Source organism: Ranitomeya variabilis, chromosome 5, assembly GCF_051348905.1.
Source record: "Ranitomeya variabilis isolate aRanVar5 chromosome 5, aRanVar5.hap1, whole genome shotgun sequence".
NCBI classification, from domain to species: domain Eukaryota; kingdom Metazoa; phylum Chordata; class Amphibia; order Anura; family Dendrobatidae; genus Ranitomeya; species Ranitomeya variabilis.
This window is the reverse complement of record NC_135236.1, coordinates 628,342,231-628,368,307: the sequence shown is the minus strand read 5'-3', so window position 1 is coordinate 628,368,307 and position 26,077 is coordinate 628,342,231. Positions and strand designations below refer to the sequence as shown.

The 26,077-nt window shown below is 37.8% G+C and overlaps 1 protein-coding gene across 10 annotated transcripts in view; it reads right to left on the bottom strand.

Annotated features, from left to right (window-relative positions):
• LOC143776626 (protocadherin gamma-B1-like) overlaps window positions 1-26,077 on the bottom strand; it is a 472,349-nt gene that overhangs the window by 263,566 nt on the left and 182,706 nt on the right. Inside the window, exon 1 of one of the 10 annotated variants that reach the window (XM_077266175.1) lies at window positions 12,572-15,110. The exons of 8 other annotated variants lie outside the window; for them this stretch is intronic. In XM_077266175.1, coding sequence (XP_077122290.1) covers window positions 12,572-14,992 — 2,421 coding nt within the window. In that variant the 5' untranslated portion in view covers window positions 14,993-15,110. Of the gene's footprint in view, window positions 1-4,517; window positions 7,073-12,571; window positions 15,111-26,077 lie in introns of those variants that run through there. One more of the 10 variants, XM_077266178.1, reaches the window with a different exon arrangement.

Genomic DNA, 26,077 nt, shown 5'->3' with positions numbered 1-26,077 from the left:
GCCGCCAGCACGCCGACTTACACATGTGCCTTCCACATATCGGTCTCGGCTCCCCGGTCCTCCGTTCTGGACACCAAGTCCCTGTGAGAGGCTTTCATTTAAGGTATTGATCCTAGCCGCACTCTGGCACTGGAGGGTGCCATGCACATGTCTGTAACTTGTATACCTACGCCGATATGCAGTGAACCCTTTCTTATATATTTACTTCAACAGTGGATTTCTCTGCCTGGCTCTGCATACACATAAGTATGATCCTCAGTTCTTTCTTTTTCTTTTACGTTTTAACACTTCAGGGTGCGGTTTACAGTCAGTTTGCCCCAGTTAAACATGTTGGTGTGGGATGTCTCACAATTGGTATACATAGTTTTAATTTCTTTTCTTTTTTCTCTTGATGTGTATCCGGAGATGTCCGTCATGTCCCTTATAACTTACATTTACTCTTCTTGTATATTATAGACCACCTTAAATTCTATAATGATTTAAAACGACATTATTCAAGTTTAATCTCTTAAATATAGTAGGGGAACATGAGAAAAAATGTTCACCCTTATTCTACTTTTCACCATGTTTTGGAATATCTCTGTGTATGAGATGTATTTCTGTTTATGTAAATCTCATGTATAACCGTTCTCATGTATATTTCAGAAGGACATTTAATCTCTTGAAAAAGGCTGTTTTTTTAGCCGAAACGTTGAGAAAGGAATTGTATGTGTCCAAATCGAGCCCTGAATACACACATGTATGACCACATTGGCGCAAAACTCATGACATGTATTGATAATATCACATGGCCGTGCAGTCATGTGAACTTTTTATAGCTGCAGCAACCTCACGACCTTCCCAGAAGAACCAATGGAAAGCTGCCACAGAACTTGAACAGGTTCAGGACCTTCCTAGAGGACCAATGGGAGTTGCTGCAGTACCTGAGCATGTGACCCTTGATCTCCAATGAGAGATCTTATCCTGGGCATGCTCAGAAGGGGAAAAGCAGGACTTAGTCCCAAAGACGTCTGCTCGCTGCTGACCCGTACTGGCCACAATGGCAGAACCTGGAAAGGCAGCAGTAACCCTTTGCACAGTATCAGGCTGAGCAAGACGCTGGGACCAACGTCTGCGCTGAGCAGGCTCCACTGTGGCAGGAGAAGAATGGGAGACCGCAGAGGAGATGGCTCGAGATTCCCCCTGTGCAGAGGCGGGAACTCGACCCCTAACAGATGAGATTTTATAAGATAACTCAGGAATTGTAATATCAAACAGGAGATTTGGCACCAGAGTAGTAATACAGTGCCATAACTGGCATCAATATATTGTCTAAAGAGGACTTACAGTTAATAAAGTACCATGCCCTAAACTCAGTCCTGCCATTGGTGAGATATTGGTAATGCTGTCCGGCCCTGCCATTAACAACTACCTATTTAGCATTCTTAAAAATAAAACTAAGTGGCTAAGAAGTGCTCATGCCCCACAGCAAGTGGCAAAGAAAATGAGGCTTGGCTGGCCATGGTAAGTATTGAAAAGAGCAGTACATTGGTGGGTGATGTGTGTTACTCCCAGGCAGAGGATAGATCTAGCTGGTCAGGAAATGCTCAGCAAAGCTATGGTGTCACTGCCACAACCTTAGGTCCGACAACATCACTTGCCGAATCAGAGCAGGGGTGCCTGGCAGTGAATATGTGACAACTAGTGTTGAGCATTCCGATACCGCAAGTATCGGGTATCGGCCGATACTTGCGGGTATCGGAATTCCGATACCGAGATCCGATACTTTTGTGGTATCGGGTATCGGTATCGAAACAACATTAATGTGTAAAACAAAGAATTTAAATAAAAAATATTGCTATACTCACCTCTCCAACGCAGCCTGGACCTTACCGAGGGAACCGGGAGCCTTCTTTGCTTAAAATGCGCGCTTTTACTTCCTTCCGTGACGTCACGGCTTGTGATTGGTCGCGTGCCGCCCATGTGGCCGCGACGCAACCAATCACAGCAAGCCGTGACGTAATTTTCAGGTCCTCAATGCCTAGTTCTAGGCATTCAGGATTTTAAAATTACGTTCCGGCTTGTGATTGGTCGCATCGCGGTCACATGGGCGACGCGACCAATCACAAGCCGTGACGTCACGGGAGGCAGGAAACGCGCGCATTTTTAAAATTACGTCACGGCTTGTGATTGGTTGCGTGCCGCCCATGTGACCGCGACGCGACCAATCACAGCAAGCCGTGACGTAATTTCAGGTCCTGATGCCTATTTCTGCATTCAGGACCTGAAATTACGTCACGGCTTGCTGTGATTGGTCGCGTCGTGGTCACATGGGCGGCACGCAACCAATCACAAGCTGTGACGTAATTTTAAAAATGCGCGCATTTCCTGCCTCCCGTGACATCACGGCTTGTGATTGGTCGCGTCGCCCATGTGACCGCGACGCGACCAATCACAAGCCAGAACGTAATTTTAAAATCCTGAATGCCTAGAATTAGGCATTGAGGACCTGAAAATTACGTCACGGCTTGCTGTGATTGGTCGCATCGCGGCCACATGGGCGGCACGCAACCAATCACAAGCCGTGACGTCACGGAAGGAAGTAAAAGCGCGCATTTTAAGCAAAGAAGGCTCCCGGTTCCCTCGGTAAGGTCCAGGCTGCGTCGGAGAGGTGAGTATAGCAATATTTTTTATTTTAATTCTTTATTTTACACATTAATATGGATCCCAGGGCCTGAAGGAGAGTTTCCTCTCCTTCAGACCCTGGGAACCATCAGGAATACCGTCCGATACTTGAGTCCCATTGACTTGTATTGGTATCGGGTATCGGTATCGGATTAGATCCGATACTTTGCCGGTATCGGCCGATACTTTCCGATACCGATACTTTCAAGTATCGGACGGTATCGCTCAACACTAGTGACAACATGACCTTATTTTCCAATACAAGAAATTAGTATAAAAGATATGTCAGAATATGAGTAAATACATAATAACAGGTACAAAGCTAATATTATCATACAACTATCTGCTAAAGACAATTTAACAGCTTACTACATTGCAAAAATTGCTTAATTCCTTTCTTAAAATAAAAAAAATACTCCACATTTTTCTTTGCCTATTTCTTGTGTAATATTTAATTGTATAGAGGTTTTCTTTAAAATCTGTATATTGTTTTCATGCAACAAAAATGGAAAGTTGACCATAATACAAACAATTTTATATGATATCTTGATAACATGTAAAAAACTCAGCTTTTGACCAGCTGTTGTAGTTTTATCCCCTGCTTTATCTACTTTCATTCTGGAGATCCCTTGCTATCTTCCACGTGGCCTGAACTGGCCCCGAAGTGAGTGTAGAAGATAGCACAATTGTCACTGCACAGCTATATCATTACCAAGCAAGGTGGTCTTGAGAAAACCAGGAGTTTGCATCTCTATTACTCCATTTGTCACTACCAATGAGCAAAAAAAAGACAACAATGGATGCTGTCCATGAAGGATCCAAGTAAAAAAAATTGGAATTTATTCACCAACCTAGGTGCAATGTTTCAGCTTTCCAACTTTACTTTATTAACGATTAATAAAGGCTTTAGTTGGGAAGCTGAAACATTAATACATTTTTTTTCACTTGGACCCCTTGAGGGCCACCTCCATTTTTGCTTTTTTGTACATGCAGAGATCTACAGCTCTAGGACGGATTACCCCATTAACAGGAAACTGTGCCCCTCTTTTTTTGTTGCATACATCAGTGAGCACAGATATAAATGTTGAGAAAAATAAAGTATCAGAATATTCACTAGTGGGGGTAAATGCAAAACTTTAGATTATCTAGCTTGTTATACTAAGCATGTCTTCAATTTAAAATGTAAAAATGCTCATTGGATTATTTGTTCGTAGGTCAAAAGTCTAAGACCGCACTTTTGACTTCTGTTAGATGGGTTTAAATAATGATGGGCTCATATAATGATCAATTTCAATATTTGCACAATATTTGCACACACACAAATATACACTTTAACTTGCAAGCTTGTCATCCAGGAGGCGAATTGTTAGTTACGAGCAAATTGAGGTGTAGAATTTTTTTCTATAGCCAAATTACTTGCTGAGGTCATACTTTTCCTTACCTATTCCATATTCTCAATTCCCCATTTCTTACTTCTTTATGCCCTGCTTCCTGCGTCTACACACAGTCCCCTCCCCTCAAAGGAAGACGTTGCTTGTTTCTGGGAGGACTTTGATGGTTTTAGTAGTGATATAGATTTTTTCTTACTCATTCAGAATCCTTGGATGTCTGCCCTTATTCTGGGATTGCTCTGGCAGATTTGGCAAATATTTGATTACTCAATCTGGCAGATTTTACACACAAGAATATGAATAATATACTCAAAATAGTTTATCTTCTCCATCTGTACAGTAAAATTATTGAATAGATATTTGGAATAACAACAAGCTAAAGGAAATACTATATATCTCAATACTTAAATAACTAAAACTACTCAGCATTGTATGTAGAAAATCTCAGTCGGTTTCACTTACCCCTGTAGGGTTGCTCGAAGGTAAATTGTTTTGTAGGTTTTCGTTCCCGAGTCCAGAATCTTCAGCATCAATGAGATTATCCACAGGGACACAAGGATTTGTTTTCATGTAAGTAAAGTCACTTTCACCGGGTTCCAGAGCCACACAAACATTGTATGAATAGGGCAAAGTCATTGATCCATTTGTGTACTGAGAAATCAAACTGGGATCAACGTAAGGATATAGATTTGAACTTAGACTATCCAATACTGGAGGTGGTGAAGGCTTTTTGCATTTTGATATAACGACCAATATAAAAGTTATTATGAACAGAAGTGTAATGAGTGCAAGAGAGATGACTAAGTATAACTGCAAATTAGACTTAGGGTCCTCATTGTTGATGTTACCATTGAACCTGGGAACCACTTGCTCAAAATTGTTGGCAACAATAAGATTAAAGGTAACTGTGGATGAGAGCGAGGGGTGTCCATTGTCCTTCACCATCACTATGATCTTATGATTCAATACATCCCTTTCTTGAATGATACGTGATGTCCTTATTTCTCCAGTATGCTGACTGATGGAAAAATAAGAATGTTCTGGTTCTTGTAAAAAGTGATAAGAGAGCCACGAATTGTGTCCAGAGTCTATGTCTATGGCCACCACCTTGGTAATTAAAGAACCTTGTTCACAGTCAAAAGGAACCATTTCAAATGCAGCCGTACCTCCACTATCTATTGAGGGATATAAGATTTTTGGAGAATTATCATTTTGGTCTACTATGCGGATAATTAATGTAGCATTGCTGCTCAGAGATGGCGATCCATTGTCTTTAGCAGTGATATGTATTAGAAATTCTGATCGTTTCTCATAATCAAATGATCTCTGTGCATAGAGGACTCCGGTCTCTATATTTATAGAAAGATAAGAAGAGGAGGTCTGATCTTCTGTCACATTGCTGGAAATTGAGTAAATTATTTTAGCATTGTCTCCAGTATCAGGATCTGAGGCTTGTATACTGAATATAGAAGCTCCTGGTAAATTATTTTCTTGCACGTAGGCATAAAAGATGGATTTAGAAAACACTGGTGGATTATCATTGACATCTGATATCTCCAGGATGATGGACATTTTACTAGACAGTGGTGGAAATCCTCTATCAGTTGCCAAAATATTGATATTATACCTAGATGCTTTTTCTCTATCCATGGGGGCAGCAGTGACAACTTTGTAATAAGTATTAGAGGATGATATCAAACTAAAAGGTGTTTCTTCCAAAAATTTGCAGTCCGTTTCTCCATTTTCTCCCGAATCACGATCATGGACTTTAATAAGAGCTACCATTGTGCCAGGTGAAGTATCCTCAGCTATTGGACTGAATAATGAATTAACTGATATCTCAGGAGCATTGTCATTCTCATCTATAACTTCTATGAGTACTTTGCAGTGGGTCACAAGGCCTCCGCCATCCTTGGCTTGGACAGATATTTCATAATTTTTTGTTAATTCAAAATCTAATTTATCATTTACTTTTATTTCTCCGGTCCCAGGATGGATACTGAATGATCCAGAACGATGGACATTTCCTGATGTCTTACTAAAGGAATATGTGATCTGTCCATTGGCCCCTTCATCCTTGTCTGTGGCATTCACTGTGATTATTGTGGTATTTATTGGGGTATTCTCATTTACACTGACTTTATATACTGACTGAGTGAATATTGGGAAATTATCATTAACATCAGTAACAATGACCCTTATTAAGGCAGTTCCAGATCTCACAGGTTTGCCTCCATCCATAGCTGTTAATATGAGCTCATGATGACTCTGTGTCTCCCTATCTAATGGCTTCTCTAGAACAAGCTCTAGAAATGTACTGCCATCTGGATTTCTGTCTTCACTCAGTGTAAAATACTGATTATCACTGAGCTTATATGTCTGCACAAAGTTAGAGCCAATATCTGGATCTTCTGCCGTCTGTAGAGCAAATCTGGTCCCTGCTGATGTTAATTCAATAGTCTCTACAGAAAACATGTCAGGGAAGAATGCTGGAGAATTATCATTTATATCCTGGATCTCTATTTTTATTGGAAAAATATTGAATGGATTTTCAACCACAACATCAAAGGTTAAGAAACAAGGATCCTCTGTCCTACACAATGATTCTCTATCTATCCTGTCCTTCACATGCAGATTTCCATTCTCCACATTTACATAAAAATATTTATCTGAAACATGTGACAAAATCCTCAGTTTTCTAGATGAGAGCTGCTTCATATCTAATCCAAGGTCATCTGCGATATTTGCTATAACAGAGTCTTTCCTCATCTCTTCTACAATGGAATAATGAATCTGACCGGAGACTGAATGACACAGCCAAGAAAATAAGACAATAAATGTTACTTGCCATTTGATTGCTTTCCAGATCTGTAGAGGTTCCATGTCTTTCCTTTCTGTCTTAAATCTGATATTAAGATAGTAAAGTTTATAATCCACTGATGAACATGTATAAATCCACTGTTTTCTTAAAAAAACATCCAATATCCAGTGTTTTGCATAGAGAAAATCCAGAATCTGTCTGTGTCTTTGCTTGCAGTTCTGTATTCTGTGTGAATGATGAAACTACCAGTGGATCTATAGTTCTTTTTCTGCTCCTTATTGGTCAAACAGCGACGCTCAGAGGCGTAAATGAGGAACTGCAGCACTGCATTGTACTTATAATATCTGTGTTCTTTATATTATGTTTAATGTGAATGCATCTCCTGATGATTATATATATTATATTACAATATGTACATAGTTTTTATGAAAATTGATATAAAACATAATATTGATAAGAAATATGCTTAAATGTGTGTATATCTATCTATATATAAATGTATACTGTATAAGACAATTCAGATAGACTTTAATCTATTTTTTTATGAAAACGAATACAAAACATAACATTAATAAGAAATATTATTAGAATAATGTGTATCTGAATTGTCATATACATTATAAAACAATATATATAAATTTGCACTATACATGACAAATCACATACACTTTATTCTAAAAATATTTCTTATTAAAGTTATGTTTTGTATTTCTTTTCATAAAAAAAGTACCTATTATAATATATAAATATGTAAAAATATAAAATCATGGAAAGATGCTTTCACTTTTAAACATAAAAATATATATTGTCTCCCCTATTTTTTATATTTATTTTTTTAAAGTATATCTATGTATTTTATTTTTAATTCAAAAGTCCAAATTAAAGTTCAACTTAGATGTTCCTGAGTTTCATAATCTTCCCTGTTTCTTGCTTTAACATGTAACTATTATATGTTTTAATTTGCAATTATTGTTAATCTTTTATCTCATAATTACATATACACATGTCAGTGTAAAACTGAAAAGGTATAATATTAAGCTGACAGCATTGACATATTTTAAAGTTTTCGATACATACTTATAAAAGTTTCTAAAAACTTTATGTAAGTTAACCTTCTTAGAATGGTAACGTAATGAAATAAATGAAACGAGATTCCTTGTCTGTTTTTAATTTGATTCATTTTAATTCATTTTCTTAGTAAAAACTAAAATAATATAACCTAGAATATGTTGTTGATGATGACTATGACAATAACTGTTAAATAACAAAATAAATAATATTAAAACCTCAGGACAAACTCTAGAATTGCTCATTTTAAATCGCCTTTTCATTCGTGATTATAATACAGATTTTTGTGTTTGATTTCTGGAGACACAAAAACAACTTCATAGATAAAAAAGTACATCAACAAAATAAGTGGCCCTAAACCATCTTTAACATTGCCTAACAAACAGGCAATCGCCACATGTGTTAAGGCTGTCTAACAGCTACAAATCATGCAGCTGCAGGGACTCGAACATAATATACGAGCGCGCCCGAGATACTCAGGTAACACGGGAGCATGCTTGGATAATACGTTATCCGAGCACATCCGCTCATCACTATTAAACAGTGAATTTACAAATTAATATAAAAATATACTAAATAAATTACCAAAAAAGAGTAGACCCGTTACTATTTAGATTTATATGCAAATCGCCTCTTCAGAGAAAAAGAGGACTTGAACTCCAGATAGTGCCACCTAGTAGATTTAAAAAAATGTGCAGCCTCATAGAAAATGAAATGATCGCTGCCCGAGCGCAATCTCTCATCAATACTGTTTCATTTACAAAGTCTTGCTTAAATTAGATCTCTTTTTACAAAGGCATATAATATAATTTCATATAATATTTTAAAACATTTCTTTAAAACGATGTGGAAACATTCATTTTAAAAGTGAAATGTCCTTGTCCTCAGTATCAGACTGTAGAGGTAGTTAGTGGACAACGTTCTGCTGAATGGAGATGTATATCCCAGTATGGTACAGTGGTGGTTTATTTCAACGCATTTCAAAGTATATAACTTCTTCAGGAAAAACCACAGCCCTAATGGAAGAAGCCTAGTAGGTGAAATGGCGCTGTCGGGGTAGTAGCTAGGGCACACCATATACTGCATCCTCTTCAAAGTAAGTAACATTTCGCTTGACACATTTCATTTGCAGTGTGCATGTTGGTTTACTAAGCCACATGGCTCTTACCATTTTCAGTAGACAACTTATTTCACATGGATCTTTAGCTCTTTGCATTTTTTGTTTTTGTCACATTTAATTTTTCTTATGTACTCTGGTCATGGAACTTTCATAATAGATGTACCACCATCTGTATAAGCTTATGTATTCATTTTTTTATACACTTTGCAGTTTTTGAGCCAAATTTTTTTCATTAAATTCAATGACAATATTCACTTGTCTAGTTGACAATCATCTTCCTGGGAGATTTTTTTGAGTGCTGCTAAAGTCCTTTATTAATTAATTATTTTCTGCCCTATAGCTACGTTTTAACGAAATACCCATTATGTTTAAAAATCTTGTATGTTGAAAATATTTTAGTCATATTACTTAATAAAATATTTGTAATTTTACATTTTTCCTTGCACATGTCTCCTTTTCCTAATAAATGTATTGGTGTTTTGTGTTTATACATCATATATGAGATTATACAATACATTTCCAGGATTTTGCGATATACATGATTGACATGTTGCAGCATACTTACCTGTCCATCACCTAATGGAGGGTGGACTGTGGCTGATAATGGAGAAAGGAAGTGAAATTGCTCCATCCTGTACACAGCACTTTCAGTTTTATTTGAATATCACTTATAAAGAGGATTACTTTGCAACAGAGCTGAGTTTTGGCTACTAAAGGTATGGATTTACTTGACTTCTTATTTCCTACAGTCACATTGAATTAGATTATGGGGGATGAGAAGGAGTAGTAGAATGAGCTGACAAAAAGTGATACTTATAATATTCCTTTCCACCATGTTCTACTGTTACTAGCCTACTATAAGTCTGGATAAAAGTGTCATAGTTTCCTCTTCTTTAGGAATCTCCACCAAACATTAAATGGTCATTTGGCCACGTCTCCAAGTTTTGATAGGTTAGAACACCTGAAGGTACCTGCCCTAAAACTAACCATTGCAAAGCTGACTCTAAGGGTTCGAACACAAATTGCAGCTGGCCAGAAGACCAAAGTTCTGCCACAGGCAGCTGGTTGGTGTTGGCACAACTGAGAAAGAAAATTGTTCTGCAACTGGCTATCACAGTAGGCAGAATTTTATCTACATGAGGCCACATATAGTATCACAATAAAGCCTAGAGTTTGAGACCAGAAGTCTAGATTTACAGCTAACTTTATAAAAGTAAACAGACAAAAGGCAATAAAGGAATTAAAACCACCAAGTACACCAGACAAGCCTATGAGAGAATACTGGGAGAATACTGTTTGGTCAGATGAGACCAAAATTGAACTATTTGGAAGCCATAATACACACCATGTTTGGAATCCAAAAGACACTGCATATCACCATACAACACCATACCAACAGTTAAGTTTGGAGGTAGGAGCATCACGGTATTGGCCTTTTTTTCAGTAAACGGCATTGGCAAACTTTATATAGTTGAAGGAATTTATGAATATATCAACACATTCTTGAAGAAAGTCTGCTGCCATCTACCAGGATGATGTAGATGAAACGAGGGTGGACATTTCAGCAAGACAATGACCCCAAACACACAGCTACGGAAACTCTCAATTGGTTTCAGAGAAGAAAATAAAGTTGCTAAAATGGCCCAGCCAATCACCTTGCCTGAACCCAATAAAAAATACAAGAAAGGAACTAAAGCTAAGAGTTGATAAAAGGAGCCCACTGAACCTTCAGGATTTGAAGAAGAATGGGCCAAAATTACACCTGACCAATGCATGCGACTACATTCTCTATACTGGAGCGGTCTTTACCTTCACTGCAATTATTTTTCTCTTAGCCAATCCAGAAAAACACTCTAGTTATGCCACTTTATAGAAAAACGCAATGGTATTCTAATATTACTGAAATAAAAAGAGACATAGAACACACATCCAAAAATCATACATTAATCTATTGCTGCTAAGGAAAAATTTACAAAAAATAAATGGACGTTCTTAGTTAACATTGGCATACTTTTGCAATCACTATGATGAAATAAAAGCATGGTCTTCATGTAACATAGCACGACATGATAAACAGCAGACGTGAGAAGGATTCATATTATTTTAGATAGAAGTAGCTACTGTATGTTACTGCAGTTACACCAGTTTTCTGTTGATCATAAAACAATCTGCATTTTATCTGAATACTATATATTTAAAGCCATCACTTCTTTCAAATAATCTTCATGGTCCTACCAGGCCAAAACAGATCATACAAAATGTTAGGGTTTGCGGAATGCACCGAATATATTTATTGATGGGATTGGTGCGATCACAACCCGGGATCCACCGTGCAGGAAAGAACCTGCTGATAAGTAAATGGCGGCACAATATGGTGGTATGAACCAGCTCTGTTAGCTTCACAGAGCGGCCGAGAAAGCAAAACTCTGTGCCCTGTTAGACTCTCACAGAGGCACAGGCTAACTACCCAGATGACAGCAGTCAGTGGTCATGTATGCACACAACACTCCTCGCCGGAGGTGCCAGCATTCTAGGGGCTTATTTCAGCCGGGTCCCTGAACACATTCAAACACATGACCACAGTGGCGCAAAGCACGTAACTTTGGAAGATACTAGTGCATGGCCATGTGGCCATACAAGCCTTAAATAGCTGCAGCACGTACAGGACCTTCCTAAAAGGACCAATGAGCGACTGCTACAGAGCCTGCACACCTACAGGACCTTCCTAGAAGGACCAATAGATTTGGCTGCAGTACCTGAGCATGTGACCCTTGATCTCCACTGAGAGATCTTGCCCTGGGCATACTCAGTGTGTGCAAAGCAGGACTTAGTGCCAGAAAAGCCTGCTCGCCGCAGATCAGTGCAGGGTACAATAGCAGAGCCTGGAAAGGCAGCAGTAACCCTTTGCACAGAATCAATCTCAGTGAGACGCTGGCACCAACATCTCCGCTGAGCAGGCTCCACTGCGGCCGATGGAGAATGGGAGACCGCAGCAGACACGGATCGAGATTCCCCCTGTGCAGCAGAGGAAACACGACTCCTAACACAAAAGTAACTTATAGTTTCCTTCCTATGTTTTCTAGATTCTGAAACAAGAGAGATTGCAAACCCAGTCCTATGCTCCAATGACTTAAACATCACAAATCATTCATTATTCCAGAAATTCTAGAAAATACATAAGTGCCAAAGTAGGTTGTACTACGGTTGTCAAATAATCAGATTTTAGTTTTAACGTTTTGGTGCATATATTAAAAACATATGGCAGATCCTATCAGTGGCTTTAACCTAGAACAGTTTTTATGTACAAGGCTCATTGTTCCCTCCGAGTATGAAAAAACTTGCCCATTGTCAACCAATATAAAACAATAAGACTGAAGTTTTATTAATATTGATAAATCATAGAGTAATAAAAACTAATGAACTGTTATCCTATCAATAGTCATATTCAATTTAAGAAGGAAAAAAAGAAAATGGAAATACTTTTAGTTTCATCCTTAATAAACTAACCTGCGGTGTTTCTGAGGTCGGTAAAGCTTCTTTCATACTTTGATTTCCAAGTCCAGGACCATCAGCGTCAATGAGATTATCCACAGGAACATCTTGATTTGGTGCCATATAAGTAAAGTCACTTTCACTGGCATCAAAGCCCACGCAGACATTGTAGGAGTAAGGAAATGGTAATGTTCCAGTCTCATACTGAGAAAGGATTCTGGGATCAACTGAAGGATATAAATTGGAGCTGAGGTTACTGAACATTGGGAGGGGTTCAGATTGTTTGCACTTTGAGATAATGACCAACATCACAGTGATAATAAAGAGCAGTGAAATTAATCCAAGGAAAATGATTAAGTAAAACTGTAAATTAGATTGTGGATTTTCTTCAATGTTTTGTTCATTGAACTTGGGACCCATTTGTTGAAAGTTGTTTGCAATAAGGAGATTTAGGGTAACCGTAGATGATAGAGAGGGGTCTCCATTGTCTTTCACCATCACCACGATCTTATGATTCAGTACATCCTTCTCTAGAAAGATACGGGAGGTTCTAATTTCTCCAGTATGCTGAGTGATGGCAAAATAAGAAGGTTCTGACAACTGTAGAAAATGGTAAGAGAGCCAAGAATTGTGTCCAGAGTCCGGATCTATGGCCACCACCTTAGTTATCAAGGACCCCTGTTCAGAATCAAAAGGGACCATTTCATATGCAGTCACACCTCCGCTGTCTGCTGATGGGTATAATATCTTTGGTGCATTATCATTCTGATCCACAATACGGATAAGCAATGTTGTGTTGCTGCTCAGAGCTGGAGATCCATTGTCCTTAGCATTTATTTGTATGTGAAACTCTTTTTGTTGTTCATAATCAAATGATCTCTGGGCATAGAGGACCCCGGTCTCTATATTGATGGAGAGGTAGGAGGTTGCTGTGAGATCTTCTGCCTTAGAATTGGAGATGGAATAAAATATTTTTGCGTTGTCTCCAGTGTCTGGATCTGAGGCTTGTATACTGTATATGGAAGACCCTGGTAAATTGTTCTCCAGCACATATACAACATAAGTATTTCTGATAAACATTGGAGGGTTGTCATTGACATCTGATACCTCCAGAGTGATGGTTCTTTTGCTGGAAAGTGGAGGAGATCCTCGGTCAGTGGCTAAAATAGTAATGTTATAACTAGAAACCTTCTCTCTGTCCATAGAACTTGTGGTAACAATTCTGTAATAATTGTCAGAAGATAACACTAAATTAAATGGCATTTCTTCCAAAAGTTTACAGTCCACTTCTCCATTCTTTCCTGAGTCTTTGTCATGAACCTCAATCAGAGCGATCATTGTACCCACAGCCGAATCCTCAGGAATCGGAGAAGACAGTGATGTGAGGGATATCTCAGGAGCATTGTCATTCTCGTCCATAACGTCTATTAATACTTTGCAATGGGCTACAAGACCTCCTCCATCTTTGGCTTGTACAGAGAGCTCATAATTTGATGTTAGTTCGAAATCTAACTTATTTACTTTAATATCTCCGGTCATGGAGTGAATGCTGAATATTCCTGTATGATGGACATTTCCTGATGTCTTACTAAAGGAATATGTGATCTGTCCATTGGCCCCTTCATCCTTGTCTGTGGCATTCACTGTGATTATTGTGGTATTTATTGGGGTATTCTCATTTACACTGACTTTATATACTGACTGGGTGAATATTGGGAAATTATCATTAATGTCAGTAACAATGACCCTTATTAAGGCAGTTCCAGATCTCACAGGTTTGCCTCCATCCATAGCTGTTAGTATGAGCTCATGAAGACTCTGTGTCTCCCTATCTAATGGCTTCTCTTGGACAAGCTCTAGAAATGTACTGCCATCTGGATTTCTGTCTTCACTCAGTGTAAAATACTGATTATCACTGAGCTTATATGTCTGCACAGAGTTAGAGCCAATATCTGGATCTTCTGCCGTCTGTAGAGCAAATCTGGTCCCTGCTGATGGTAACTCAATAGTCTCTACAGAAAACATGTCAGGGAAGAATGCTGGAGAATTATCATTTATATCCTGGATTTCTACCTTTGTCTTAACAATATCGAATGGATTTTCAACCACAGCATCAAAGGTTAGGTAGCAGGAAGCTGCTCTCCCACACAATGTCTCCCTGTCTATCCTGTCATTAATATAAAGGTTTCCAGTGTTAGGATTTACATAGAAATATCTCTCTGCAGCTCTGGATACAATCCTCAGTTTTCTAGGTGAGAGCTTCTCATTATCTAATCCAAGGTCATCTGCAATATTTGCTATTACAGAGTCTTTCCTCATTTCTTCCACAATGGAATAATGAATCTGACCGGAGACTGAATGACAAAGATAAGAAAGTAAGATAGAAAATGTTACTTGCCATCTGAGTCCTTTGCATTTTTCTGTATAAGGTTTCATCTCATTTATCAGCTTCCGAATTCTTCCAGGAAATTTTGTTAAATCAGTATTGGAATTCCAGATTACTAATAAAATATTCCTATAAATCCAGTAAATATAGCAGAGAGAATGCAGATAATGTCTGCCCCCTTCTCATGCAGATCTGCAGTATGAGTGAAAAGAAAACACCAGTGGATATCGAGTTCTGCATTTCTCTTTTTATTAGGCAAACAGCGGCGCTCTGAGGTCAAAGTTAGGAACTGCAGTTTAGATTTTGTTTTAGCATTCCATATTAGAACTATATCTTTTCAGATTTATAGACAATAAATATGTTGTACTAATTTTAAATTTACAGAATCACAGACAATCACTTTGTATGCAAAATCTAAAAAGTATTTTTTCGTCTTGAAAGTTGCTTTAAAGGGATATAGCGTTACTTTCAAAACAGATATATTTTATATTTTCAGTACATTTTTTTAATTCCTGGAATTCTTCTAGTTACTTTTCTACATATTTAAATAGATTTACATTGATATACAATTTATAAAGTATATTATACTACTTACAAATTAAGAGGAATCTAGTAGTAAGACATAACTCCCAACCAGCAACGTGTTTCTTGGTTTGCATCCATTTAATAACCTTTTCATGCAGGCCAACCCTGCTTCAAATGAGCAATGAACATTTAGTAATATACTCTTCTGTTGCTATTGTCCTCAACATTGCAGATCCCATTTACACAGGAAGATGTGCTGCCGAGGATGATCATCAAGCAACATTTCACCTAGAGAATGGGCATCATCGGGTGTTCGATGGCCTGTTTAGATTCCACAATTATTGCGAATGAGTCATCAATATAATCGTGGATTCCAAAAGTATAGGATAACTTAAATCATAACTCACTTATATATGCACAGTAGGAGGGTTACAAGCTTTACCATGCTAGAACTGATCATAATAGACAGATCACAAAGGTTCCCTTGTTAGTAACCCCAAGGATCTGTTGGAAAATCTTATCGCAACAGTTCAATTTCCCGAAGCACCACAGGGTAGACTAATCATTACAGAGAACCTACAAGTAATGTGGGGAATAAAATTCCCTTTGCATCTTGGTCCTTTGTCATTTCTTACAAATCTGGTCAAGAAGATTGTACGGACAATCTGCGGTGTTAAACAACCACTGATCAACTACGTGTTTGCTGATCGGCGGTGGTTTAACAACCTGTTTAGACAAGTTGAGTTAACTTAAAATGTGCAGAGGAAGATCAGGAATAAATCATTCTGTTTGTAATCACTCTATATAATGAGTTTCACTTTTTGTTGCACTTTTTGTATTGAAGAATTGAAATAAATTAACTTTTTGATGATATTCTAATTTTCTGAGAAGCACCTGTATATACCTCATCATATAGTAGACAATCTTGTGTAGAATTCATAACTACATTTACACTATATTAGCAAAAAAATATAAACTAAATATATTACTGGGATATCACCAGTACAGGGAATAAGTAGTACTGTCATTTTTTTTATATATGTCTTTTTGTATTAGTCTTCCCCTCTGTGTAAGGTATAGGGCACTTTTCTTCACCAGGGTTTCCTTTTCCCCTGTATATTTTGGTGTTTTTGTCACATTTTTTTGACTAATATCTTTTAATACAATTTAATAAAAGTCAAGTTTTATAGTTTCCATTCACCAAGAGAGCAGAAGTGCTGATAGGACAACCACTTTGATGGAATAAGTGTAACATAAAGTGTTAGAATTCTAAAATGGTAAAATGTGGGATTAAAAAGGTACAAAATTAAATAAGTAATAGGACTGACACCCATCATATGCCATTTACAATACTTGTGTGTTCTTACTGTATTTGCCAGTGGTTCTTTTGGGCACCATCAGCTATCATGGATACATTTTTATCTCTGTAGCTATTAAAACTATACACCTGATAAAGTACGCAAACTAATTACAGTATTGGCTTAACCAGCATTTTAAAAACTTAACAATTTGTGCAAATTATCAACCAAAAGTTTATAATTCTCCCCTAGCAAAATAAAGTATGTTACCATAAGAAATGTCTATTTCAAAATAATATCATAAAAAATCATAAAGATATATTTAAATTGAGAAATACATAAAAATTGAGAAACTAAGGTAATATAATAAACTCAGTATTCAAAGATATTAGCAATACAAATATATAAAATTAAACTGATGTTAAAAAGACATCAAAGAGACCTAGTCCCCAAAAAATACCTCTCCCAAAAATTCTAAAATAAGAATTAGAAATATAAACTTTTAGTTTGTAAACCAAAATAGTCAAACCAAATCCACAAGGTTAAAATATATATAGCAATAAGTAAAAGAAAACTGTGGACCTACATATGTGCAAGTATATCAAGGCAATGTTTAGAAGCACCATATGGTGACCTTGCATAAATAACATACATATCATATGTATCATATATGCGCAGATTAAATAGAGTCGATATTTCACATGAAATAATGACATATTTTTAATAGTGTATAAATAGGTACATGTCATAAGATCATTTATAGTATAGAATATACTGAACAGTGCTGTGAACAGGTCCCTAAAGCAGACATAAAGTGAATACAGTGCCATGAATAAGATAACTACAAGGATAAATTATTTCCTATAGACATTATTCAGCTAGTTGTGAAAAAGGTATAAGACGCTAGATCTGAACATTTTTGGGGGGCGATAGGATAAGCCGGATGCTTCTCACAGTGAAACAGGTGTTGTGTGACATCTGTAGGGTGATAGATAAGTAAATAACCAAAAAAAACCTTCAGACTAGGCCAGTAAAATATACATAATCTTTATTAAACACCATAAAAACAAGTATAAAAAGCTAGGTATATTGCCACAAGCACAGGCAGAAAAGGTGGGTAACCCAGGTTGTAAACCCAACTAAATAGTAACATGTATACAATTAATCAAAATTCTGAAATCGATATACATACAGTAATGCTGTGTGACCATGTACAGACAAGCACCAATAGTAATAAGTATAGTAATATATAGATTATAGCATAATAAGTATAAGTATAGTTACCCATGGAGTACTCCTGGGGACCCACCACACCCGACGCGCGCTTCGCACTGAAATGCTTCGGCCAGGGGTGGTGGGTGATAGATAAGTAGATGAATAAATACTATCTCACTGAACAGCTATATTAACATAAAGAAATGAATGAAAAAAGTATGTTTGAAACTTTGAAATAAGAGCAAAAAGGGCACTTGGGCCAATTAGAGTGAGGTAGATGGTTTTATCAGTACACATTGTAACAATAACCACCTGTACAAATAGGGCAATAAAATGTGCATTAGGTGGGTATTGTTAGTAATAGTCCCCAGCAAATATATGATTGGTGACCCCTAGATGCTGGAAAGTAGCAGACTTATTCATCTAGGATTTACTTCTATTCAATATGAACACAATAAAAATGGCAAGAGTCATACTATGTGTGGTTTTGGCCACTGGACACCACAGGACTCCATACTCTACCTAACTGATGTCACATGCCACTGACTCCTTTATCCATGCGATTACCAGGGATGCCACTGCTTGGAGCGCCACGGTCCTATCATCTTCAAGGAAACCTTCCAGCATCACATTGCACTGCCTGGACTTTAACAAGCGCAGGAGCGTAGAAGACGCTGTCAGATTCATATCTTCCCTCAGATGATGAAGATTCGACCCCTGTACATAGTATGACTCTTTTAACATTTTTATTATGTTGTTCCTATTGAATTTAAGCAAGGTTGATAAATTCTGGATGACTAAGTTTGCTACTTACCAGCATCCAGGGATCACCAACCATATATTTGTACAGGTGTTTATTGTTACCAGTTTGTATTAATAAAACCATGCACCTCACTATGATTGGCACAAGTGCGATTTTTGCTTTCTAGGTTTCAAATATACCTTTTTCATTTATATCTTTATGTTAATAAAGATGTTTAGCACAATATAACTTTTTCATCTAAATATGTAGCTAATGCCTGTACTTCTGAGAGAGACACAATGGGAGTGCAAGAGCACCTCGACGCGCGTTTCACCACCCTGGGCTTTGTCAGGAGGCATTTTATATAGTTATTAGCATCTGCTTTAAATAGAGAACTAATTGTATATAATACTACATGAATTAGAAATGAGAATACTCTACTCTTTATGCACGTTTTCTTACAGCAAGATGGACATTATTGTGACTGCCATCTCCCATCTTCGCATCTCCATAATAGATACAAATAAATAATTTCATCAACTTTAGTCCTTAAGGAAGAAAAATAGAAGAAATAAAAAATGTTTCTTATGTGAGAGAAACTGCTATGATACAATTATGTAACGCGCTGTCCAACAGAATGTACTTTATTTTTAAAAGCAGCAAACTGCAAAATGGTAAAATAAAGTATTACTTAAATTGAGAAAACCATCAATGCTCTCCTGTCTTTGTTTCCCTTTCAATTTTTGTTCTCTTGGTTGTTTTGATACATTCCCAACTACAGCCCATGACATGCTACAGATGTCACATGCACGGTATATCCATGTTCGAGACTAGTAAACATAATGGTGGGGAAAATGGAAGCCTTGGTACAGGGGATACAAAGAATTAGGTGAATATTTCTTATTTTTAGAACATTGCTAAAATGACATGGAGCACAATAATTACTTCAATTTCTAAAAAATGTTAATAACTAGTGATGAGCGAGTATAATCGTTACTGGAGATTTCCCGAGCACGCTTGAGTGACCTTCGAGTATTTTTTAGTGCTCGGAGATTTAGTTTTCCTCACCGCAGCTGAATGATTTACATCTTTTAGCCAGCATGAATACATGTGGGGATTCCCTAGCAAGCAGGCAACCCCCACATGTAATCAAGATGGCTAAGAGATGTAAATCATTCAGCTGCGGTGAGGAAAACTAAATCTCCGAGCGCTAAAAAGTACTCTGAGGTCACCCAAGCATGCTCGGGAAATCTCGAGTAACGAGTATATTCGCTCATCAATGTTAATAACAACTTATTTTTTAGTTAAGCTCACCTGCAAAGCATCTGAGGTCGGTAAAGCTTCTTTAATACTTTGATTTCCAAGTCCAGGATCATCAGCGTCAATGAGATTTTCCACAGGAACATCTTGATTTGGTGCCATATATGTCAAGTCACTTTCACTGGCATCAAAGCCCACACAGACATTGTAAGAGTACGGAAATGGTAATGTTCCCGTCTCATACTGAGAAAAGATTCTGGGATCTACTGGAGGATATAAATTGGAGCTGAGGTTACTGAACATTGGGACGGGTTCTGAGTTCTTGCACTTTGAGATAATGACCAACATCACAGTGATAATAAAGAGCAGTGAAATTAATCCAAGGAAGATGATTAAGTAAAACTGTAAATTAGATTGTGGATTTTCTTCAATGTCTTGTTCATTGAACTTGGGGATCATCTGTTGGAAGTTGTTTGTAATAAGGAGATTTAGGGTAACTGTAGATGATAGGGAGGGGTCTCCATTGTCCTTCACCATCACCACAATCTTATGATTCAATACATCCTTCTCTAGAAAGATACGGGAGGTTCTAATTTCTCCAGTATGCTGAGTGATGGCAAAATAAGAAGGTTCTGACAACTGTAGAAAATGGTAAGAAAGCCAAGAATTGTGTCCAGAGTCCAGATCTATGGCCACCACCTTAGTTATCAAGGACCCTTGCTCAGAATCAAAACGGACCATTTCATATGCAGTCACACCTCCGCTGTCTGCTGATGGGTATAATATCTTTGGTGCATTATCGTTCTGATCCACAATACGGATAAGCAGTGTTGTGTTGCTGCTCAGAGGTGGAGATCCATTGTCTCTAGCGTTTATTTGTATGTGAAACTCTTTTTGTTGTTCATAATCAAATGATCTCTAGGCATAGAGGACCCCGGTCTCAATATTGATGGAAAGGTAGGAGGTTGCTGTGAGTTCTTCTGTATTAGCATTACAGATGGAATAAAATATTTTTGCGCTGTCTCCAGTGTCAGGATCTGAGGCTTGTATACTGTATATGGAAGACCCTGGTAAATTGTTCTCTGGGACATATACAACATAAGTACTTCTGATAAACATTGGAGGGTTGTCATTGACATCTGATACCTCCAGAGTGATGGTTCTTCTGCTGGAAAGTGGAGGAGATCCTCGGTCAGTGGCTAAAATAGTAATGTTATAACTAGAAACCTTCTCTCTGTCCATAGAACTTGTGGTAACAATTCTGTAATAATTGTCAGAAGATAACACTAAATTAAATGGCATTTCTTCCAAAAGTTTACAGTCCACTTCTCCATTCTCTCCTGAGTCTTTGTCATGAACTTCAATCAGAGCAATCATTGTACCCACAGCCGAATCCTCAGAAATCGGAGAAGACAGTGATGTGAGGGACATCTCAGGAGCATTGTCATTCTCGTCTATTACTTCTATCAGTACTTTACAGTGGGATATCAGGCCTCCTCCATCTTTGGCTTGTACAGAGAGCTCAAAATGATCAGCTAGTTCAAAATCCAGGTTAAGATTTATTTTAATTTCTCCGGTTACAGGGAGGATACTGAATATTCCTGTATGATGAACTTTTTCTGATGTTTTGCTAAAGGAATATGCGATCTGTCCATTGGCCCCTTGATCCTTGTCTGTGGCATTCACTGTGATTATTGTGGTATTTATTGGTGTATTCTCATTTACACTGACTTTATATACTGATTGGATGAATATTGGGAAATTATCATTAACATCAGTAACAATGACCCTTATTAAGGCAGTTCCAGATCTCACAGGTTTGCCTCCATCCATAGCTGTTAGTATGAGCTCATGAAGACTCTGTGTCTCCCTATCTAATGGCTTCTCTAGAACAAGCTCCAGAAATGTACTGCCATCTGGATTTCTGTCTTCACTCAGTGTAAAATACTGATTATCACTGAGCTTATATGTCTGCACAGAGTTAGAGCCAATATCTGCATCTTCTGCCATCTGTAGAGCAAATCTGGTTCCTGCTGATGTTAATTCAATTGTCTCTAAAGTGAATACATCAGTTAAAAATTCTGGAGAGTTATCATTTATATCTTGAATTTCCATCTTTATCTTAACAATATTGAATGGATTTTCAACCACAGCATCAAAGGTTAGGTAGCAGGAAGCTGCTCTCCCACACAATGCCTCCCTGTCTATCCTGTCCTTAATATACAGATTTCCACTGTTAGGATTTACATAGAAATATTTCTCTGCAGCTCTGGATACAATCCTCAGTTTTCTAGGTGAGAGCTTCTCATTATCTAATCCAAGGTCATCTGCAATATTTGCTATAACAGAATCTTTCCTCATTTCTTCTACAATGGAATAATGAATCTGACCGGAGACTGAATGACACAACCAAAAACATAAGAAAGAAAATGTTACTTGCCAGCTGAGTCCTTTGTCTCTCTCTGCATAAGGTTTCATCTCAATTACCAGCTCCTAAATCTTCTAGGGAATATTAATTGATATATCAGTATTGGTAATCCAGAATGTTCCAGCAAATGTTAATTTACATCCAGTTGTTTATAGAATAATATAGACAGAATCCAGGCAATGTCTGCCTCTCCTGCAGATCTGCAGTATGTGTCTGAGAATAGAAACTGTGGATCCCAAGCTATGTATTCCTCTTTTTATTGGTTAAACAGCGGCGCTCTGAGGAGAATTTGAGGAACTACAGTCTACTTGTATTTCAGACTTCCGCACAACAGTTGCTTACAGATACTTAAGCATACATGATAGTGAGATTCTCTCTTTATATGTAAATTTTTTTATACATATATATATATATATATATATATATATATCTTTATATGTAAATTTTTTTATACATATATATATATATATACTATATATATATATATATATATATATATATATATATATATATATATATACAGTATATGTCTGTGCAGGCGTGCTTGTATGTACATTTTAAAATAAAAAAAGAGTCTCAATATCATATTAATATATATAGTACAGATGTAGAAAGCACGATATATTTTCAATATTTTATAGGAAGCACTTTTTTTTTCTTTAATGTAATAGTTTCTTTCTGCAGTAAAATCTGACACAAAATTTTATCCTGATCTTTTATTTTTGTTCATGGCAATACTAATGGATCAATCAACTTGTAACTTGAGCAGATGGGATACTTGTAAAATATGATATTGATTAAATGTGAGTCACATATGAATTCTTAGTCTGTAAGCAATTTTATAGCTTATAAGCTTCTGATAACTTAAGATGAATTTATATAATAAAACTGACCAGCACTTCCAAACAGAAAAAAGACAAACGTGAAGAGGTGCAAGCTAAGAGAGCCACTCTATATAAGTAATAAATTAAAGCTGCACTCTGAAACGCTCTGATATGTAAACATTGAATATATGAAACTGGACCTGCATTACTGCTGTAGAAAGCAAGTTAAAAATGACGGTGCTTAGTGTTAAAGGCCAGGACTTCCCTGCTGTGGGGGATGTATCTCAGGCACTGTTTGGTGCTCTGGTTTCATATTCAGGTCTGGTGCTGAGTCGGCTGGTTAGCGCAAACATTGGTCCCAGCATCTTGCTCAAGCTCCTGTTATACGTGTAGTTACTGCTGGCTCTCCAGCTAAAGTCTATGGTAACCAGTGGTATACAGAGGCAGCCCCACTCTCTAGAGTCTAAGTCTAGAAAAGACCTTACTGAGCATGTCCGTGATGTGGCGCCTTGTCATTGGTGCTCGAATGCTTTCTGCTCTGGAGATGTGGCAGCTCCGGATTGGCCAACGGGCGACACCTTGTCCGACCGGGCATGAGTGTTTGGAGTGGAGCCTGGCGCATAAAGGGCTTTCAGCGAAGCATGCGGGGGTGCTAGCACCACTTGTGTTTAGTGTATGTGTGAGTGGATTCACTTCTGCTCTGTCTGTGTTTGGTGTGTTTAGCACCGTGTCAGCTACCAGTAGGATGTCAGTGATCTATGTTAGCATGTGTTCAGGGCTGATCCTGTGCCATTAGAATTCTGGCACCCCCGGAGAGGAGTTTGGCTGTGTGAGTTCAGGGCTGGCATCAAGCCATTAGAATTCCGGCTCCTCCGGAGAGGAGATTAACTACGTGTTCTTGCTGACGGTGAGATTTTGCTATCATTTCCCATCCCATGTGTATGATATACTTCCCTGTGGGGTTAACAGGGTATTGCACCACAGAGCGAGTTCAACCCACGTGTTCTTTTTTAGTTGTTCTAACGGTGTATTGCACACTTCCTACTGTCCCTATACCCCTCGGTGGTTAGCTGAGCTCATACTTACAATCCCTGTACCCCTTGGTGGTTAGCTGAGCTATACTTACCTTACCTGTACCCCTCGCTGGTTAGCTGAGCTATACTTACCTTACCTGTACACCTCGGTGGTTAGCTGAGCAGATACTTACCTTCCCTGTAGCCCTCGCTGGTTAGTTGAGCTGGTACTTACATTCCCTGTACCCCTCGGTGGTTAGCTGAGCTGGCACTTACCTTCCCTGTACCCCTCGGTGGTTAGCTGAGCTGGTACTTACTGTCCCTGTACCTCTCAGTGGTTAGCTGAGTAGGTACTCCTCTCCCTGTGCACCTCTAAGTTGTATTTGGGTTTGATTTTCTGCGGTCCATTCACACTGTGTGGAGTTAACGCAATGTGTTTAAGGAGGAATGTTCTCTAATTTTTTTCCATCTTGTTCATACTAGCAGCAGTTTACTGCACGGTGGATCTCGGATTGTGATTGCACCTTATTTGTTATTTATTTTTATTTGGTGCAATCCGCCAACCTAACATTTAGTGCATAAATTGGCTAATTTGTGTCAGCCCAATAGCCAGCAGCAAGGTGTAACTTTTTGTTGGGATCCTAAACCTAACATGATGCTTCTCCCGGGTTAAAAGCCTACAATTATATGGACATACAGGATCAAGCTCCATTTAAACCCGTCTTTGCTGATGGGAGGAGCACTCAGTCAGAGGGCATGTACAGCAAAAATAAAAAACTGACCGACACTTCCAAAAAGAAAAAGACTAATAAGAACAGGTGCAAGCTAAGAGAGCAACTCTCTGTATAGCTAACAAATTAAAGCTGCACTCTGAAACGCTAAGATCTGTACACAATATGAAATTGGAATTGAAATCGGAACAGTCACTGGCTGTTGGGCTCACATCAATTGGCCATTTTATGCTCCAAGTACCTTCATTTATTAACTTCTTTTCTACAGCAGTAATTCAGTACCAATTCCATATATTCAATGTAAATATCTTAGCATTTTAGAGAGCAGCTTTAATTTGTTAGCTAAGGTTGCATGTTCGCTATGTTAAGATAATTCATGGAATGAAAACAGAAATCAACCCTCACTATATCACTATATACATAGAAATAAAACAAGAGGTGAAATAAGATATCTGCAAGTTTATTATCTATGCAAAATTTCCTTGCCAGAGGCATAGAAAGGTTTGTTTTTCAACGAAGGCAAAGGTTTATTCAGTTTGCGCTCCTAAACCTATTCCTAATAATTTCTACCTTGGCCAAGGCAACGTGGCTTCCCTCCCGAATCCCTCAATCCCTTATACAATCAGCACCAACATTCTATCATAAGATATACATGCATAAAATGGAACAACTACTGTGAAGAAAAGTGAAAATAAAGTAAGAATTACTATTGCACTTTAAATGGAGATATCTATAGTATAAAATAAAGATGTTTGTGCCGGTAGAAAACCTGAGGCTGGAATATTGTTAGGTAACCTTTCTGCAACTTATTATGCAAGTTGTACATAATAGACAATGGAATGTAGTTAGAATATTATTCTTGGGATTTTCTTATGAAAACATGCTATTCCAGTAGTAAAACGGGCTTAGAAATCAGCCGATCACCATATACTGTTTCTGCCATGGGATACACTTGCCACTTGCTGGTTACCACCAGAGGAAGTTGTGAACAGCCATTGATTTCCTTTATAACTCTCACCAAATTGAGCCAATCAAAAGAAACAAGGTGGTCAATGTAAGCCTGAATAGAAGCCTTGATTTTAGGCTCTCTGGTTCAACA